Raw genomic sequence first — 18684 nt, 5'->3', positions numbered from 1 at the left:
GACTCCCGGCATGCCGTGCGGAGCGGCGCGGTGCATGCCGGGGCGCGTAGTTCTCGCGGGCGGGCAAGTGCCTGCCCGCCATGTTAGAAGCGGCGCGGGGGAGGCGTTGAAACGGGGCTGCGGGTCCTTCCTGCGGGCGGAACCAAAGCGTCGGGTTGTGGGGCGGTGGGGGCTGCTGCCGGGTGGCACTGCCCCACGCCTCCCGCTCGCCGCCATGCTGCCGCTGTTGCTGCTGCGGGTGGCCGGTGTGCGGCGTGTCCCCGCCCCGGCCTCCTCCGCCGCCTGGCTGCGGGCCGCCGCTCACCGCGGGCCCCCGGCCGCCTGCCGCCGCCGGGCGGGCCTGCTCGCCGCTGCCGCCGGGTCCCGGCAGGTTGTGTGCGGGGGGGGTGGAGGGCGGCGCTCCTGGGGCTGGCGGTTTGTTCCTGGCTCGGGCACCGGGCGGAGGGCGGCGGGCGCCGGGGCTGCGTGTGGCGGGGCGTTGGCTGCAAATGCCCAGTGCTGGTTCGGGACGGCCAAAGGGAGGGCGGTTAGGCCAGTCAAGGAGGTGTGTGGGCTGGCGGCTGGAGTGTGGTTGGTGGTGTAACCCAGCTAAGCTCTTATTTAAGGTGCTGGGGGCAGGCTCGGGGCAAGGAGAAGCCTCGTGTGCGTATATGTACGTGTATGCATGTATATTTATGTATGTATACGAATATAAATAAAGTGTAGGTTGGTGCTGATGTCGCTTGGCCATGTACTGCTTTCGTCTTTCAGGTTACGTCTTTTCCAGGAGCGGCTGTTCGCAGCCTCTGCACGTCCTCTCCTCAGGAACACCCGGAGCACGGGAGGTTAGTTTATAAAGGAAATCTGGCAAAGGCAGTGTTAGGTATGTGTCTTGAAGTGGTTTGTATTGCTTGTTTTGATTTAGCAGTGTTTAATAACTTTAAAATGCAACATTATAAGAGAGAGTGTTCTCCTTTCCGACTCTGCTAAAACCTGGATCCTCTGTACAGCAGAAATAATGTGGTGGTGGTGCTTGGTTTCCGCTTCTGCGCTTTGGTCTGCGGGGAGTTCTGTAGGTGCTGTGCATCTCCGTAACCCCTCAGCCCCCTTCCATTTCTCTTGCAGCCTTTGGAGTGCATTACCCAACCCAGTAGCAGAGACCAGCTGTAGCTGCAGTTTACATTCTGTGTGCTTTCAAATGTTACTGACATGTTTCTGAGGTAGACAGATACTATGATAAAAGGCATAACCTGTAATGCAACTTTGTTGATCTGTCTTTGACCAGCTAATGTTGCAAAGACCTAGTGAAAAGTAATCCATTGGATGTTTTCTGATATGCTTTTTTGAAATGTATCTTAAAGAGGGAGGACGTGTGCTTTAACATACTTAATTACCACAGCATTGTAGACTACTGGTTCTCGTGGTGGCCTGAGAGCTGTGGGTGGTCTGCAGTGCTGTCTGCTGCCTTTCAAGCTGCACACAAGATGGCTGTGGAGTACTTGTTAATATTGAATAACCTAGGTTTTTCAAGTTACACATAGTGGGGGACCAAGCAAGCTTCTTTGTAATGCACACTGAACGTCAACATTAGTTGTTGATGAAGAGAGAAATTCCCAGTCATATCTGTGATGATTACCACTACGTGTGTCCGTGGCGGCAGTCAAGTTTCTTTTGACATCAGTTTCCCATCTGTGAAGTGAAAACTTCATAGGCGTGCGTAATAGCTAGTAGCTGACTTTGTCATAGAAATAGAGCCAGCTACCAGCTTTGATAAACCCGGCATGAACATATAAACCACCCAGAACAGTGGCAAGAAAACAGGGTTGAACTTCCAGTGGTGTCTTTTTGAGTTCTAAAAAAAAAAAAAAAAAAGACACGTGCATTTTCAGTAACTGCAGCTGTTGAAGTAATGCCATGAATATATAGTAGCAGAACATGTGTAATTACAGAGATGATTTTACTCCTAAGTATTAACCTTTGTTTATGTTCTGTTTTCTGTAGGTGTGAGGTTTTTCTCTTACTCCACCAGCATATTCAACCTGTTCATGGTGCCCTATGTCATGCTCAAAACTGGTATTGGGTTTGAAAGCCTGTTTATACAAGCTGCCTTTTATGGGTTGATCGGTTTCTTTACATTTGTGACACCAGTTACTTTGCATGTCCTGACAAAAGGCTATGTGATCCGACTCTATTATAAAGATGAAATGGACACGTATACAGCCATTACATACAATGCGATCTTGGCAGAAAAAGCAACTGTTTTCCATCAGAAAGATGTGAAGATTCCAGACATCACCAAGATGTTTACAACATTTTATGCTAGAACAAAATCAATGCTTGTTAATCCGACACTTTTCCCGAATATTCAGGATTATAACCATCTCATGGGCTATGACAAATCCTTGTATTTTAACTTCGAGGAGGAGAAGGAAGCTGATGAAAGGAAATAATTTGAAGATAATGAATGTTACTATCATTGTTCATGATGCAGTGCTGTATATGTGAGAGAATGTAAAATTCTATTACACTTTCTGAAGTATCAGGTAGCTAGAGTTCCCCAAATGCCTTTTGGAATGTATAAAAAAACCCTTATTTTTTTAAACTTGTAAACAATGTGAGGGTTTCTGCAAGAGTTAATGACACAAAACATAGTAAAAAAGGTATGCTAAGATCTGTCTCGTGCTGGCTTGTTCTTGGCTTGGTTTTAATTGTTACCTGTCCAGGAGAACTGTAAAATGGATGGGCTGTGTGGCAATCTCACCATCTCCATTTCAAAAGGAACCATTCCTATAAAATATAATCAGTACTCATTACCTGTCAAGTACACAGTTAAGCTTTTAAGCCTTAAAGATTTGTTGTACTTAATCCAAAAAACATCAGGCTTTTATGTCAATGCTGCTGGTGGTACCAGTAGCCGGGGGGAGTCTTCAGAAAGCTGATGGCTGTCGCTGCTAGTTCTTGCTACAGCTTCCTGGAGGCTCGCAGGCCTCTGGAGAAGATGGGGAGAATGGCTGCGTCGCAACAATTTCTGACTGCTCGCAGCTACTGAATGGTTTCTTAAGCTGGAGTCTTGCTCCGAGCAGCCCGGTGCCCAGAGGAGGAGAACAAGAAGCCTCTCGTGTGCTTGGCAGGGGGAGGCACCTTAGCATGAGATTTGCTCTGTGAATATCCCGCTGGAAACGTGGTATTTGAACCAACTTAAAGAAAATATTAGCAGCTAGTGGTTGGAATGTACTCTGTCAGCGTTTACGTGAGGTGGGGGAGCAAAAGGGAATCTCCTGTAGAGCGGTGTTTGGATCCTGTGCCTTGAAAAAACATACCTCTTGGTTTTTAGCACTGCAAAGAAAGCTGCCTTTAGCTCAAGTGAAAAGAGGATTTGATCTTTTCCTGTGACTGGACTGGTTAGTTCTGCACTCTGAGTATGTGGAAATGGGATTTAAATGTTTTTAGCCCAGAAGAGGTTTGTCGTGTAAACTAACAGTTATTTTCAAATAATGAAGGGTCTAAATATTTTGAGTGCTAAAGATTACTGAATTAAAAAAAAGCAAAATTCAAATTATTTGCTTTGCATTAGCAGTGCCCCTTGTAATAAGTAAATCTGATGCTTGCTACTAATGAAGTTATCACAATACTGCAAATAAAGAAAAAATAATTACAGCTACTTTTACAGATGTTTCCTAAATTCTAGCTGAAAAAATGTATTTAAAAGTCTAAGTGTTTTCCAAGACTATTACTTCAGTTTTCTGACATAGGATGACGCTGTACATCATATTAAAACATCAATGTTTTTGAATGTTGTTTTTCTGACTCTTGAAACTGCTCTTAATGTACTTACTGAGTAACTAAAAAGCGAATCATCGCATTCAGCTATTTTTGAGGCAATTCTTTTGTGTTGGCACAGCTATAATTTTAAAAGCCTGATCTAACCCCATCATAGGTAACAATAAAAAAGAACAATTCATAAATTATATTGAAAACAGGAGGCCAGTAACAAGCAATTCTGATCACCTGGTTGTACTATTTGTCCTTATTGAAATGTTGTTTTACACCTAATTAAAAATATTCTTTCCATTCTTTCCATGTCTGATGCGTTGACTCTCTTCTTTTTGTACTTGCGGATAAAGTTAACTTCATCTTTAAATGCCAAATACAGGGAGAACAAGAAATAAGAGTTTGCAAGAGAAGATGAGGGCCCCAAAATTATATTTATGTACCATTTGAGCAATATCAAAATCCTCAGCCTTTTCTCCTGCCTGCAGAAAATTTCTCCTGTTAAATTGGAGATTTGGCCAAGTCGGATTTAAGCAGCAATAGTAAAAGATTTCCATCCCAGTGGCGAAGTTTCTCAAAAAAAGTATGGAAGTTAAACATTATTTCTACCTGTTTGTCTTCTGGCAGTGAAATGCAAGTTAAGGTAGTAGGTGGTTTTCCAAAACATAGGTGATTTTAAAGAAATAATTTTAAAGTCCAGATTTCTACCAGAATATAGATGATGATTCTGTCTGTGCTGTAGTCTCAGAAAAGCATTTTATACTTCCAATGTGCCACTTGAAAATAATGATAATTCCATAGCTTTCTTCTAACAGTACTTTCATATTAAAGAAAGGGAAGATCAAAGTTAATAGAGATGCACAATATTCTACCTGCTCCTACCTTCTTTGCTGCTAACTTGGCAAACTCAGTTCAGGAAACAACCAAGTTTTAAATCTTAAAATCATAATACTTGTTACGCTTGGCAAATAAGTATGGCTTTGGCCTCATCCCTGTCAATGTTTCCAGCTCTCTCTGTCCTTGTATATAAATCCAGGACTCTCAGATTTAGATTTTTTTCAATTTTTACTTACAATGTGTACTTAGAATCATAGAATCATTTCGGTTGGAGAAGACCTTTATCGAGTCCAACCGTAAACCTAACATTGCCAAGTCCACTGCTAAACCATGTCCCTGAGCACCACATCTACACATTTTTTTAACACCTCCAGGGATGGAGACTCCACCACTTACCTGGGCAGCCTGTTCCAATGCTTGACAACACTTTCAGTGAAGACATTTTTCCAAATATCCAATCTGAACCTCCCCTGATGCAACTTGAGGCCATTGCCTCTCATCCTCTCACTAGTTACTTGGGAGAAGAGACCAAAACCCACCTCGCTACAACCTCCTTTCTGGTAGTTGTAGAGAGCTATGATGTGCCCCCTCAGCCTCCTCAGCCCCAGTTCCCTCAGCTGCTCCTCATAGGACTTGTTCTCTAGACCCCTGACCAGCCTCATTGCCCTTCTCTGAACATGCTCCAGCACCTCAACGTCCTTCTTGTAGTGAGGGGCCCAAAACTGAACATAGTATTCAAATATACTTGCACGTATGTGACTGGCTTAGATCCCTGGAACTAGTTGAGAGCAGCAGAGACTAGTATTCAAGCAACTGTTGTTTGTTCTTCACCTTGGAAACAAAATAAAGGAATGGAAGTGTAATCCAAAAAGACTTCTAGATGCATATCTATTTTGTTTTGGGTTCTGAGCAGTCTGTCTTCATACAGATATTTCATATTTCATTCCCAATGGGAAACTCTGAAATGCTTGGTGTCCTTCTAAGCTAGGAGATGTGTATGAACCAAAACAGGCCCTCTCACTACAAACAAATCCTGCAAGAGAACTGACTGTAGTGGGAGTGTTTCTGTAGGCTGAGAAATGTTATCAAGTCATTCCCAATGCCTGATTATGTTTTGATTCTTAAATATCAGCTCCGCATCCTTCACAATCCTATTAATTTTGTGGGCTGCTACTTTCTGCTCATTTATTTTTTCTTGAGTTTTATACCCTTGGTGAAAAACGGTTCTAATTGCGTCGTGTTATTACTTGCTAATGTTTTTGTCCCTGGTAATTGCTGATGTTTCTTTGGATGTAAGTAACTTGCGTATGACATGGAAGAAGCAATTATAAGACCTAGAGAAGGTGTTCATACACAAGGGTGGAGTTTCTGAAGGAAACACTGATGTAGAAGGCCAGTCTTCTAAAACACATGATCTACAAGCTGTCTTATCTGCAAGGCTAGACCTACTATGAAGGCTGCCAGCTCCTGCAACCTTTCCAGTACCAACCAATCACTTGTCACTCTCAGCTGAGTTTTGCATCTTACTCTGGTACCAGTTTCACTCAATCTGGTATGAAGAGTATCAACATATGATACGACTCCAGTCTCTTTCCTAGACACTTGCTTCCTATATCTTGTCAGCCTTAAGAGCTTCCACAGAAGGTCACAGATTACTTCTCTTTTTCCTAAGAAAACAGACAGGATACGTGCAGATTTTTCCTTCTGGTTGTTGACTACATGTTGTTCTCTTGCCAGTGTCCTTCTCCCTTTTTCTCAAGTTTTTGGCTTTGTCCACAGTATTTTTCATTAGTCCCTATCTGTTCTTAATTATGAAATACAATGATTTTTGTCATTCTTTAATTCTATTTTTAAAATCAAATTATCCCACAACCCTCAACCTTTTCTTGCAAATGTAAAAAATTCTGATGAGAAAATTATCCTCCTTTGATACTTTAAAGAGAGATCTTTGAAGCTCTGAGGTACTTCACACTCCTAACCACACTCTCTGGAATCAGAAGGTAACTAGTTTCGCTGGAGCTTGCTTTATTACAAACCAAAGTAATCACACTGGCAAAGATGAAGAAAAGCTGTGTAGATTTTTGCACAGTACTGCGAGAGCCTCATTTAGGTGATGGAAACTTCATGAAATTCTGTTTGTGCTGTAAAAATTAAGAGCACACATGTGAATTATTACAATTGCTCAGTCTAACTTAATAGGTGGAAACTTGGTAAGCTGCTGCAATTCAGTTGCCCTGGAGTTCTGTGGTCATACCACAAATTTTTTCGTGCCCCGTGCACAACACAGCCTGCTGCAGCCCCCCTGAGAAATGGGACAAGTGTGCTAGCTGGAAGTTGGAGCCACTATAATAAGATTATCCCACAGCTATACAGATTTCAGCGAGCACTATTTTAAGCAGGGGAGAACAGAGAACAAGAGCAAACAGCAGCTAAGCCTGTCCCGCTGTCTCCATGTCTGGAATACCAGGGTGGACAGTGTGGCTGTGGTGTGCTTTCTGTCAGCCTCAGGTAGGACGTAGGTCTCTCTTCTCCCTTCACCCCCAGCTTTCTCCTTGACAACTTTAATGGTTTAATATATACTTTCGAGTATAACTATAAGCTTCAATCCTAAACTTGGCTTGGAAAGAATAAACCATAAGCCTACTGGCAGCAGACAGAGAGTAATTTCCAACATGATTGTTTCCACAGGATACCACCTGGTGTGTATTTACTTCATTTTAATAGCCTCCAATGGTTTAATGTGTTATATTCAAATCAAACCACTATGCCAAAGTGCATACAACACTGAAAAAAAAATACATTCAGAATAAAGCACATCACTTTTTTTTCTTTCCACAGCTATTTGCTTTCTTACTCAAATGCTACCAACGCACCACTGGCTACGTGCTGGTGTGCTGCACTTGGGTCAGACTCCCCCGGCACCCTCAAGTACTTCATTAGCCGCATATAGAGGAGCTGAATCCTCTACAACTTTCTAGTATCCTGGGGCTTGACTTTCTACTTCCACTATAAACATTGCCAAAGATAGGATAAGAGGATTTGAGAAGGGAGATTTACTCATGAATTGCTAGAGTTTTCTATTTTTGATGTTGATTGCCAAGTGTGTTTTGTTTTGCAAATACATGCCTTACATATAGCCCCTTTATATTGGAGAGTCTTCAGCAGAACCCTAAACCCAGGATAAGATGTAATAAACAGCTTCCAGCTGCAAAAAGACCTAGTTCAAAAACTGTCACAAATGGTCCTGCAAGGCAAAATTAAATTATTATTGCCTCTTTCTTTATTAAATAAATGGGTTTAACATCATAAAAGAGTTTTCCATTAACGTGAGGTTTTGGTACATGCCAAGAACTAGGACGTAATTTTTCATTCTCTCTGACTTGCACTTTGAAAAGGAGGACTTTCCTCTGCTGTACTAGTATACTGTTACTTATTTTTCTGTGATGGGATATTATGATAATGTAAATTATAATTCTTTCCCGAGGGAGATCTCAGTGACTTAGAAGTGCTTATCTGGTCAAAGTACTCAACTGCAGCCAACAATCCAAATACAAAGTGATTATTTTGAAAAACAAGTAAGTTAATCACTTTTTAGATGTATTGAGAAAGAAAATACAAATATCATAAGTTAGTTTAAGGATTTTAACCACAAATTGGTGAGGCTTGGAGTTAAACTTCTACCCTTAGCATGACAGATGCGGAAAAAATAAGAAGTCATAGGTATGAAGTGTGGTGAAACACTGGAACAGGTTGCCCAGAGAGGTAGTGGAGGCCCCATTCCTGGAAACATTCAAGGCCAAGTTGGACAGGGCTCTGAGCAACCTGGTCTAGTTGAAGATGTCCCTGCTCATTGCAGGGGGGTTGGACCTAGATGACCTTTAAAGATCCCTTCCAACCCAAAGCATTCTCTGATTCTATGATTCTCTGATTCTAAGTCCTAAATTATCTAGGCTTGTATTTAGTGTACTGTTAACTGGGTATGAGGGTTGGTCCCTACTAAGTGTAGTTTCAAAGGATTTTAAGAATAAATGAAGTAAATTGTCACAAATCTCTAGTGGAGTAACACTGTTGTGTAGCTCTTTCCACTTCTCTTTCTCTCTTTTTTACCTTCCTTCTGGATCAGAGTATGTAAGAAAAAGATTACAATAAAAAAGAGTATTTAGTAAAACTAAAATATATAGAAGTTTATGTCCTTCCCTTCCAGTGCCCTTCATACTGACTAGAAAGGGACAAAGCAGACTCCTCACACCCACAGAGCACTGGTTTGGGGCTTCAGTGAGCATCACAAGAGGTCACTTCTATGAATGGCATCAATACAGGCATCAAAAGCCGCAATCTAAAACTGAGTTTGCTGAAAAGATTTTAAAATGATTGAGGTTACTTTGATTTAAGGCCAATTTGATGAGACACAATGGTCAAGGTTGTAGACTTTGTAATGGTGGTTGTAAGTGATATTTTAGCCCTGACACCGGTAGCACTTGTTGTTCCTATTTTCCCGTTAACCAGCCAGATCCTTTTAAAATGGAGTCTAGTTACACTGATTTTTTAAAGCATTGGAATAGTCTTGACCTGTACAATAAAAGTGCAAGAAGAAACAGGAGAGGACAGAGGTTTCCCCATGAGTCTGTCTAAGCCACCAGGGGGGACTCATTCCTCATCTATATATTTACTGCAGCAAGTATCTGAAAAAAACACCTATTTCTTGAACCAGGTCTAGAAAGTCAAGGAGTTCAGCAGAGAGCCTGTCTTCACTTATGTTAAAAGAGCTTTCATATAAATTTGCAGGACTCTTTCCAGTCTGCCCACGAGTACATCAGCCAGCCAACGCACTGTGCAGCGCAGCGAGCACCAGTCTGGCTGCAGAGGGACAGGCACCCTTTCAGCCCGGTCATCGTATGTGTCAATAGGGTACAGTCAGTGCAGTCTCACGCCTGCTTCAAACTGACCTGTGGCTTTTGCTAAATCTGTTGGACTGACAGAAGGCTCGGCGGGGAAGCTGGCTTGGCTTCTTGGTGGACAGACTGACTCCACACCAGTAGCCATGGCGTTGTGGTTGAAAGGAACCTTTTTTTGACTGTGCATGCACAAGGTAGCTCTTCTTTAGTGGCTGTTTCATCACTCCTGAGTGGCTGTCTCATTACTCCATTTCTTTTTTTCCAACTATTACAGCCTTCCTCATTTATTTCAATTTCACTACATATTTTACCATTTTTAAGTTAAATTTGGCCATTTTGTAACCAAACAGTATTATTGCTATGGTCACAAAGGGTTTATATATTTTATAGCATCCTGTTAAACAACAGCAAAAATCTGTGTGTGATGTATGTACTCTGGAGATCTGTCAGGAAAGCTGTATAATTTGGAATTCGCACTTAAAAGCCAAATATTAGATGTTTCTTTCAGTATTGAACTCTGTCAGGCCAGTCTTGTGGTTTGCAGAAAGATTGGAAATACTAAAGAGAATTCTCTAGCCATATTTAATTTTCAAATATTTATCTTCTTTCATTAATTACCACATGTATTAACTCATTAGTTAGTACATTTCAGTACCTCTAATTTTATTCTTACCTTCCTTAACTAGTATGTGAACATTCCCCATCTCCCCCATCTTCTGGGTGCAATCATTCATGGTTTTGAGCAATATCGCTATTCCTAAATTATCTTTTGTGCTACACATTTGGGCTTCTGAACACCAATTTCTTAATCTTTTGCTACTTTACCTTTGTAACAAGTACAATATTACCCCGCTGTGCACAGATTTTGTGAGAATAAAAGCTTTAGACACTGTGATGGGAAGTGGGGAGTCAGAACAATTGATTAAGTTATATTTGTTGTAAGTAATTTTTATGGAGTCTCCTGCTTAGCACAAAGCCAAATACCTGTCTATTGCATATACTGCTTCTTTTTCGTAACAAACAGTCTCTGATCGAAGAGAAGCCTGTAGACATGCATACAATTCAAGTAGGTAACTCATGAGCAAATAATCTGATTAAGTTCCGTAAGTCATGTTTTATTGTATTTAGAAAAAAAAAGTAGTTGTATTTCCTGTCAGTTAGATGGTGACTGTGCTCCCTTAAATGAGTTGTTACAGGGTTTTTTGATCTGTTTCTGTAGTTGAGACTAGCAATATTGCTGGGTTTGGGCAGTAAAAGCTGACCCAGTTTAGTCCACAAAATTGATATAATAGATACAGGCAAAATATGTTATTATTTGTGTATTGCACTAACAGACAGAAAGAAGGGGCTCTATCTAATGCCAGAAGTGCTTTAAGAATTTTTATTTTAGTGTTTCAAACTGAGTATCAAAACCTGCAACCTAGACTGTTTTCAATGTCTCGGGTTAAAATCAGTCTCCTAATCAATCTTCAGCTGTGACAGGGAGATTCTGTGTTCTTACAGAAACTTCTTGACAGCTTTTGTTAATTGTCCCGGGTTCGGTGTCCGCCTTGACCCATGCCTGCACACTGCCCTGGCACAACAGTTGGGCTCCTTGCTCTTGGGCAAACTCTGCCACACAGCTTCTCCAGCACAGACTGTGGGGAGAAGTGTGGGAAAAGGGCTTAGAGGGGTGCTGGACTCATGAGTTGTGATTTTATGGGTTTTTAAGATTGTTTTCCATGAGAAGTATAACTGTGATAAGTAAAGCTTTGAAGATGGTAGCTGACATCGTGCAGGATATTGTGGTTCTGCTCAATAACATGTCAGATGGTTGCATTCAGCTCCCGTCCTTACCACCAGTTGGAAATACATCATCTAATTACACTCCTCCAGAGCACCAGCATGTTCTTTAAGCACAGTGGGCTTTGTAAGAAATTCATTCTGAAGGCTTGTGAGAGTTATTGACTACCGAATCAATAGACTAGTGGTCTTATTGACTACCATATCAATAAATGAGTGGACTTGCTCTTCATCGTTTGTGGACTTTTCTCTTCTTTATTGGGTACAGGAAACTCTGTGAGTGTTTGAAATTATGCCTTAACAAATGTTACGTCCGGTGAGTCAACTAAACTTGCTGTTTACGTACTTCTGGTAATCATAATTTTACTTCTCCTCACTTCCCTATTTTATGCAGTTTTCTCTTTCATTTTTCACGTGGCTTGAGCTCCATTGTCTGGGGAAAGTATAACAACAAGGGCAGAAATTCTTTTCCTTCACAAAATTTATTGAGATGATAACTGATAGTGCTGCAGTAGAATTCATTAAGATTGGTGAGACTTTGACAAAATAACCAAATATTCCCTGAAGACATGTGACTGAGGATTACTGTGCTGAATTTTTGTTCCTCTTTCCCCAAAACTAAGTTTTATGCCACCAAATACTGAGCCAAAAAAGTAACTATGTTTGAACTTATTTTTTTCATTTTATTCACCCCTGGAGTCAGTGTATTTCTTTGTACGTCGTCAGAACTCGAAATATCATATACTTTCTGTGGTAAGTAGAAAATAGCTTGTTCTTTTCTTACTGGTGTTTGCACAATAATTACTGTAGTCTGAGGAAGAGTGAACTTTCTTCCAATTTGTTTTTTTGGTCAATACAGAAAAATAAAAAGAAGTTCATCTGGAGTATATTTCTGTCATTAATTATCCTATTATAAGAATTTTACTGCATAGGCGTAAATATTACAACAATGCTGGTTACAGCAGCTAAGAGAGGAGTTTACTCCCAAATAAAGCCGGCATGTTTTGATTCAGGAAAAGCTAGAAGGTAAGGGATTTAAACTTGTTTTGCAAGTACTGTATTGTATAAATTATCCACATAGATTTAACCAACGTGTTACAATGAAAAGCTTCAACTATACGGAAAAAGAAGGAGGAATGTGGTATTCAGTCAGGCTTTGGGACAACATAGTGTGTCCCTTCTTGCCGTGTTTGTGTTGTGGGCTGCTGGATCTGTGTAGTTCACTGAGTTTCCTGATCGGTTCTGCAACAACATGGCACCTTGGTGATGTCCATGTTGAACAGGCTCAGTGTGCCCATGCAGGCTCAGGGGCCAGAAGCTGGGCTTTTGAGGACATGATACTTCACAAGGAAAGGCCTACGACTTTTTAAAATCTGTGTGCATGACTAGTGCATATCGCCTGTAAAATAGCTATAGAAACTAAGGCACAGGAGGAAATGCTTATTTTGGGTACTTTGCTTTACTTCAGTATTCACGTTAAAAATTTGACAAGGGTAAAAATGGCTGTACGTAGGCTTGCAAACCAAAACTTTGAGACCACAATGAGTTCAGTTTGCCCTTTTCCCTGTCATCATTTCCTGTGCGTGCTTGTATCGGAGATGAGAAGCTGACTTGCTGGTTACCAACAGCCAGTTTCCCTTTGCATGCCCCTTGCTTTAACCCCCGAAATGCAAGAAAGAACCTGTCTCTCTAAATCACCCTGCCATCCCCCTCCCCACCCTGCCTCCAGGCCCACAGCAAGCTGAATGACTTTTTTTTTGAGTAATTTGTCACTGAATTATTTTTTATAATTTAAATTATCAGCCAAAGGGCTCTAAATTTGATTAGGGACGGGTTGTATGATGCTTTATCACACTGCATCTGACACTGTGCATTGTACAATGCTAGGTGGGACACTCACAAAGCAAATCTACTCAAAGGTTCGTTTACACTATCCTGGAAAATATGCTGTTACATGAAAAACATTTTTAGGTGTTGTCAGCAGATAGATAGATTCCATGGTTAGCGGAAGTAGGGATATTTTCCAGAAGAGGATCATGCTGGCCTAATGCTAACAAAAAGTTTGTGCAACTTCAAAAGAGAAATAAAGGTACTTTTGCCTCTGGGTTTTGTGTGCAAAAGATCATCAACAAAATAATTGAGTTTTCTTGCTGCTTGAAGAAATATGGTATTGGTTTTGCCCTCTAAGAATTTAAATAAGTGTATAATAATATAATTTAATATTTACTATGGATATTTCTATTAGACAATTTTATAACATATGCCTTATATTAAGCATGTTTGAAAACATGTATGTGTTTATTGTGAGTGTGTATATATGTATATTTTTATTGTTTTCCTGGAGAAGCCTATTCACATTACCAATATGAAATACTTCTTTTCCTGTAGATTCTACAGATCATGCTTTCATGTTTAATCTGACACCTTGCTACATCATGAACAGATCCGTCTGGACAACTTATCTCACCTGGATTCCAAGTGAGTCTCTCTTGACCAGACAATATATTCTGACAATGCAAAAAAAGCGAACACAAGCAAAAAGCTGACACTTCATCCTAAATCCCAAATGGAGATCAGTTTCTGTGATTAAGAATGGAATAGATACATTTTTGTGATGGACAGAAATGATGATTTGTGGAAATAAGCGTGTTTGAGTTTTATTTGCCGGAGCAGTTACCGGAGCTCTGCGTGCTGACTGCACTGTCCATGCAAACCTGAGGCTGTTGGGTGCACGTCCATTTGTCTGGAAGAAGCAGACAAGATTTGCAGCAGACAAGATTTGCAGCACACAAGCTCTTCTGGCCTGAAGAAGACCCAAGTCTTTTTATGGAGAGAGAATACCATTAGGCTGCCTGAGTATGGCAGGACTTCTGCCAAGAGTATGCATGCTCCAGAAGCTGGAAATGTGGGTTAGCTGTGGAGCTGAGTGAACTCTGTTATCTTTGCTGAAGAAATTAAAACAGATTTTGAAACTGTTGACTCAAATATTTTATAAGACTGATGTTTTTGATTCAAAATCAGCTTTTTGTTTTTCTGGAAGTGACAGTTTTCAATATATGTATTTTTGTTATTTTTGGGGGGAGTCTTTAAAAAATATTGTATTTTGGAGAAAACTACTTTTTATCTAAATAGCGTGGCTGCATAGACGATTTTCCTCCCCACCAGCTATCATTTTCTTACCTGCAATGTCTTAACCAGGAAGTGACATCACCTTTTTGAAGATCGTCTTCAACGTCTGGTTTGATGGTGCCAAAGCGCTACACTGGAAAGAAGTCCTCTGCAGTGGACTCGACGATGAATACTCGGTGTGCGGAAAGCTGAAAGGAGGTCAGTGTGGAAAACATACATTGCCTTTCCATTGTCTGGCAGGTTCCCTCCACCACAGTGCCATATCCTGCCAGCCCTTTCTCACCACTAAGCAGATTGCTGAAAATACTAATTGATCAGCTCATGCAGACAGATTTTTCTCTCCACAATCTGACTGATCCACCTGCAGGCAGCAGACTTCAGAACGGGCAGTTCTCCAGTGCCAGAACCCCACTAAAATAAGGAGTTTCCAAATTCTACACTTTAACATCCTTGTACTGCAGTTTCTGTCTCCATAAATTTGAATTACTAATATCCTTCATCTCATTATGACACTTTTATTGTCATCATCTCTAACATGACATGGAAAGACTGCATTTGACTGCACTGCACACAGAACTTGAGAGGAGCTAGGAACACTGCTAATATCCAGAACACAGTTTATTTACATAAGTGTCTGGATGGGTTTTTAAAGAGATTCTCTACACCCATGTATAATGTTTTTTTTATTAGAGTCAATCCTGTTGTAGGGGCTAACCAGCATCAACATGAGACAGACTCAGATCCAGAGAATTCAGGCAGGATGTCAGACTAAAAGCCAAAAAGACCAGGAGGGACATCAAAATACACAGTCCATGCTGTCCTTGCTTTAAAAAAGAATATCAGCTCTTTTCAGTTATCATTCATCTAAACTCCTATTACAAGTTAAATTATTGGAGTTATCACAGTAGGATGGGTCTGTAAGAGATGTTGCAGGAACATTGTGGTTAATTCCTATTTTCTAACATGTGGTTTAGACAAATAGAGCTCTGGGAGAAGAAACAGGTGGGGACTTTATCATTGGAAGAGCGAATGGCATTGGCGGTGCTGCTGAGAGATATGTCATGTTGCTTTGAAGTTGTTTAGGAAGTTTGATGGCTTTATGATTAAGTAACCATTTATATTATAACTATCTCTGTTTTACAGAAACAATTGCAGCAGCATTTGACATTAAAGGTGCAAGAATAAAGTTCCCAAAGGTACTTTTCAGAATTTTATACAAAGAAATAACAATAGTAAAATAACATACTTACATGTACTTATTTTCTGGAATGAGTTGTTCACTGAAACTGTAGAAAACAGCAAAAGGAAATATCTGAAAACTTTCTCATGCTAGAAGTGATGACTCTGGAATGGTAGCACCTCTGAAATGCTAGATGCCCTCAGGTTATTGTTGCTCTGTTATTCCTCCTTTATTTTATAAAAGAAAAGATCGGAAGTATTAGTTAATGTCACCTTAATAATTCCATCTTGTTTGATAAATTATTGTGTTTCCTTTTACCTGCTTGAGTAAATCCATCCATATTCTTCCTGCCCATTTCGTTCTTTATGTTCTCTGCGTGTGCTGATCTGTTCCTCCCTGAAACCCTTTGCAAAGATTTGAAGAGGGATAACAATATCTAAAGTAAAAGCAATGCAGTGCTAGGCTCAAGTTAGCCCACTCTCATCCAACACCTGCCTCATCAGCCACCTGAGGCTTCCCACGACCCTAACATTACCCTTACCGTCCATATCAGTCCCCACAAATGTCACTAAGGAGACCCTACTGGCACAAAATCTCCAGCCTCCTCTTAACTCAAAGCTCCTGGGCCTCTAACAGTGTTGAATTCCAGCCCAGCATCTTTTCCAGCCCCAGAGCTGATAGTAGGCAGGAATGTCCTCTGCCATAAGCAGTCCTCCTATAGATGAGCTGCTTATGGCAGACCTGATACTTCCTAATGGGACTCTGCCAGACCAGGAACTAGCCCTAATAATAGCCTTTAAAGTGAACTGGAAACTCTTGCAAGCCTCCCAGTCTTTAGATTAGTCCTAAGAGCCCTTCAGCTCCCAAGTGCTCATCCCCAGTTTGCCATACCAGAAGAGGAAGGTGACAGGCCTCAAACAAGGTAGGGCAAGACCTGGGTTCAGTAAGGGCCACCAAGCTATCATTTGTCCTGGTGCCTACAAAAGTCTGTCTGTGCGAGGATTGGAAGATGGGTAGCTAGGCAACAGCTAAACCTGGGCTGATGCTGCTTTATGGGTCAGACTGATGGATGTGGATGAGCAGAGCGGTGGGTCTGGAAGGAATGCTGAGCTGATGCCACAAGTAGTGTCGCTTACAGTAGTGTGCACTGCAAGAAAGTGTGGCTGACAGAGCTGGGCTCATGGCTAAGGTTCAGGCAAGCAGTATCTCGCTAGTCAGGGAGCAGCTGCTCCATGCAGGGAAGTGAGCAGGGCCCTGACAGTGTGATTTACGTAGGCAGCTTGAGACCTCACACTAGAAGTGCTGGTTATACTTTGATCATGGGCTGAAGAGTGTCTACGGCACTCTTCTCACATGGGTCCTTCCTCCTACTCTCCGCTCTCTAACATACTTTGTCCTAACCTTGACATCATGTCCAAACTCAGGAGGATTTTTTTGCCACGAATAATAGTATGAGGTTGCTTTAGCTTTCACAAAACAGACATTTTATATATTCACATCATACATTCAGTATAAGTTGATGATTTTGCTAAACACTACTGACGCTGAACAGCAGCTAAATCCCCAGTACGTGTTTATAGCCGAAAACAAAAAGGTGCACTGTCCAGTACAACAAACTCTGTTACAACGCTGGTCAGAAGCTGTGTGGTGTGTAGCCTGGAGGATTTACCTGGGACTGTCTGTAAAATACAGAGGCTGTTATTGCAACTACCTGTGGTCTACATATGGGTATTGGGGCAAGAAGGTGGCAGAAATTCAGCAGAAAATAGAAATCTTGATAGGACTAAATCCTTGCTGGCTGCAAGCTATAAGGGCTAGTAAGGTTACTGCCTCACAGCGGGGACAAAAAGCCTGCTGCTGCAGAACGCAGCCTGGTCTGTCAACTCAGTTACTTCCCGTTTGTGGAGTCAGAAACGTTACTCAAGAGAACGGCTCTGGATGGGGGAGCAGGTGCCCTCAGGAGCACAGAACTCTGGTTTGAGAGAAGACCCTGACAAGTGCAAGCTGGACCACAGCCTAATGCTGTTCCTGAGTACCCCGGTCATGAGAAGAAAATTGAACATTATTTTTTTATGTACACTTATGTCTGAATACAGCCATGAGAACAGTCCCCGGTGGGAATCTTTCTTTTTCAGTCCTAACAGAAATCACCAGAACCATTCTAAGCAGCTACTTAGACAAGAGCAGACAGCATTATGCACTAACTTTTTTTTTTTTTTTCTTGCTTGTTTTAGGGCAATTACTCAATTATTTTACAAGGATTCTCTGATGATTCTGAAAATACTATGATCGTTTGCTTGAATGTCACCATGATAGTAAAACAAGACCCTTTCTAAATGCAACAAATGTTTCAAATAATTCCAGAACACGGAGGTCACTTCTGCAAGCAACTAGAAACTGAGCTGCGAAATAATAAGCACACTAATTTTCCTGAGGTAGAATACATCATGTACTGTCTGGAAAGCTAGATGATGGATAGTCCTATCCATTTATAGCACTGCTGTAATCAGATGCTCAGCCAATGTGCACAAAATCTCCGGGAATTAGGCATCCTGATTAATTCACAGAATAGCACTGACTGGATGTCAGGCTGAAGACTGCATTTTGGTACTGTTCCTTGAGTTACAAAAAACCCGAGTCCTCAGACTGTGCTAAACTAATACAAGAAGTTTTGAGGTTTTGAAGTACAAGAATCAGAAGCTTGCCAGTACTCAATTTAAAATAAAACAGCAATTGAATGTGGGAACCCAGTTGTGTTCTTTTTTTTCTTTTAACAATAAAACTTGTTTGTACAATCAATTTGAGAAATATTTTTTATTCTCCTTTTATTTTCTGGTTCTCTTTAGATATTTCCTAATGTTCTGCTCTGTTTGCACTGAGCTGAACCAGAGGAGTAACGATTTGTCATGTGGTACTAGCTGATATGCATAACATCCAAAGCAGAACATGTTTCCAGTTACACTGATATGGTATGGCTGAATTTAGATATCCAGAGCTGTAACTGCAACCCCAAGCGTGCTTTTAGCTCTTGCTCAGAGTCCGAGGGGCAGAGGCCGTACAAGCTGTCTCCTTCAGAAGCCAGATAGTCATTGCCCAGGAGGTTGGTCTATT

At 41.2% G+C, this 18684-nt stretch overlaps 2 protein-coding genes across 2 annotated transcripts; both read left to right on the top strand.

Annotated features, from left to right (window-relative positions):
- The first annotated feature begins 52 nt into the window (after positions 1 to 52).
- On the top strand, positions 53 to 4059 carry TMEM70 (transmembrane protein 70). Its single transcript, XM_075415997.1, has 3 exons — positions 53 to 370; positions 751 to 862; positions 1981 to 4059. The coding sequence occupies exons 1-3, from the start codon at positions 215 to 217 to the stop codon at positions 2427 to 2429; spliced, it is 717 nt and encodes a 238-aa protein (XP_075272112.1). The 5' UTR covers positions 53 to 214; the 3' UTR covers positions 2430 to 4059.
- A 7611-nt stretch (positions 4060 to 11670) lies between these two features.
- LY96 (lymphocyte antigen 96) lies at positions 11671 to 18372 on the top strand. The gene is made up of 5 exons (XM_009940512.2): positions 11671 to 12017; positions 13653 to 13742; positions 14463 to 14591; positions 15537 to 15589; positions 17808 to 18372. Exons 1-5 carry the CDS (start codon positions 11924 to 11926, stop codon positions 17907 to 17909), a joined length of 468 nt encoding a protein of 155 aa, XP_009938814.1. The 5' UTR covers positions 11671 to 11923; the 3' UTR covers positions 17910 to 18372.
- Positions 18373 to 18684: the final 312 nt, after the last annotated feature.

The sequence above is a fragment of the Opisthocomus hoazin genome, chromosome 3 (assembly GCF_030867145.1).
Source record: "Opisthocomus hoazin isolate bOpiHoa1 chromosome 3, bOpiHoa1.hap1, whole genome shotgun sequence".
In the NCBI taxonomy this organism is placed as follows: domain Eukaryota; kingdom Metazoa; phylum Chordata; class Aves; order Opisthocomiformes; family Opisthocomidae; genus Opisthocomus; species Opisthocomus hoazin.
Note: the sequence above shows the minus strand (reverse complement) of the source record. Positions and strands in the feature narration are given on the sequence as shown.

Bases quoted from the DNA above. Each gene is read 5' to 3' on its own strand.
- LY96 (XM_009940512.2), top strand. From the start codon at position 11,924: ATGTTTGAACTTATTTTTTTCATTTTATTCACCCCTGGAGTCAGTGTA. The intron at 13,743-14,462 runs GTGAGTCTCTCT...TGTCTTAACCAG, and splicing joins TTATCTCACCTGGATTCCAA to GAAGTGACATCACCTTTTTG. The intron at 14,592-15,536 runs GTCAGTGTGGAA...TCTGTTTTACAG, and splicing joins GTGCGGAAAGCTGAAAGGAG to AAACAATTGCAGCAGCATTT.
- TMEM70 (XM_075415997.1), top strand. From the start codon at position 215: ATGCTGCCGCTGTTGCTGCTGCGGGTGGCCGGTGTGCGGCGTGTCCCC. The intron at 371-750 runs GTTGTGTGCGGG...TTCGTCTTTCAG, and splicing joins CTGCCGCCGGGTCCCGGCAG to GTTACGTCTTTTCCAGGAGC. The intron at 863-1,980 runs GTATGTGTCTTG...TGTTTTCTGTAG, and splicing joins TCTGGCAAAGGCAGTGTTAG to GTGTGAGGTTTTTCTCTTAC.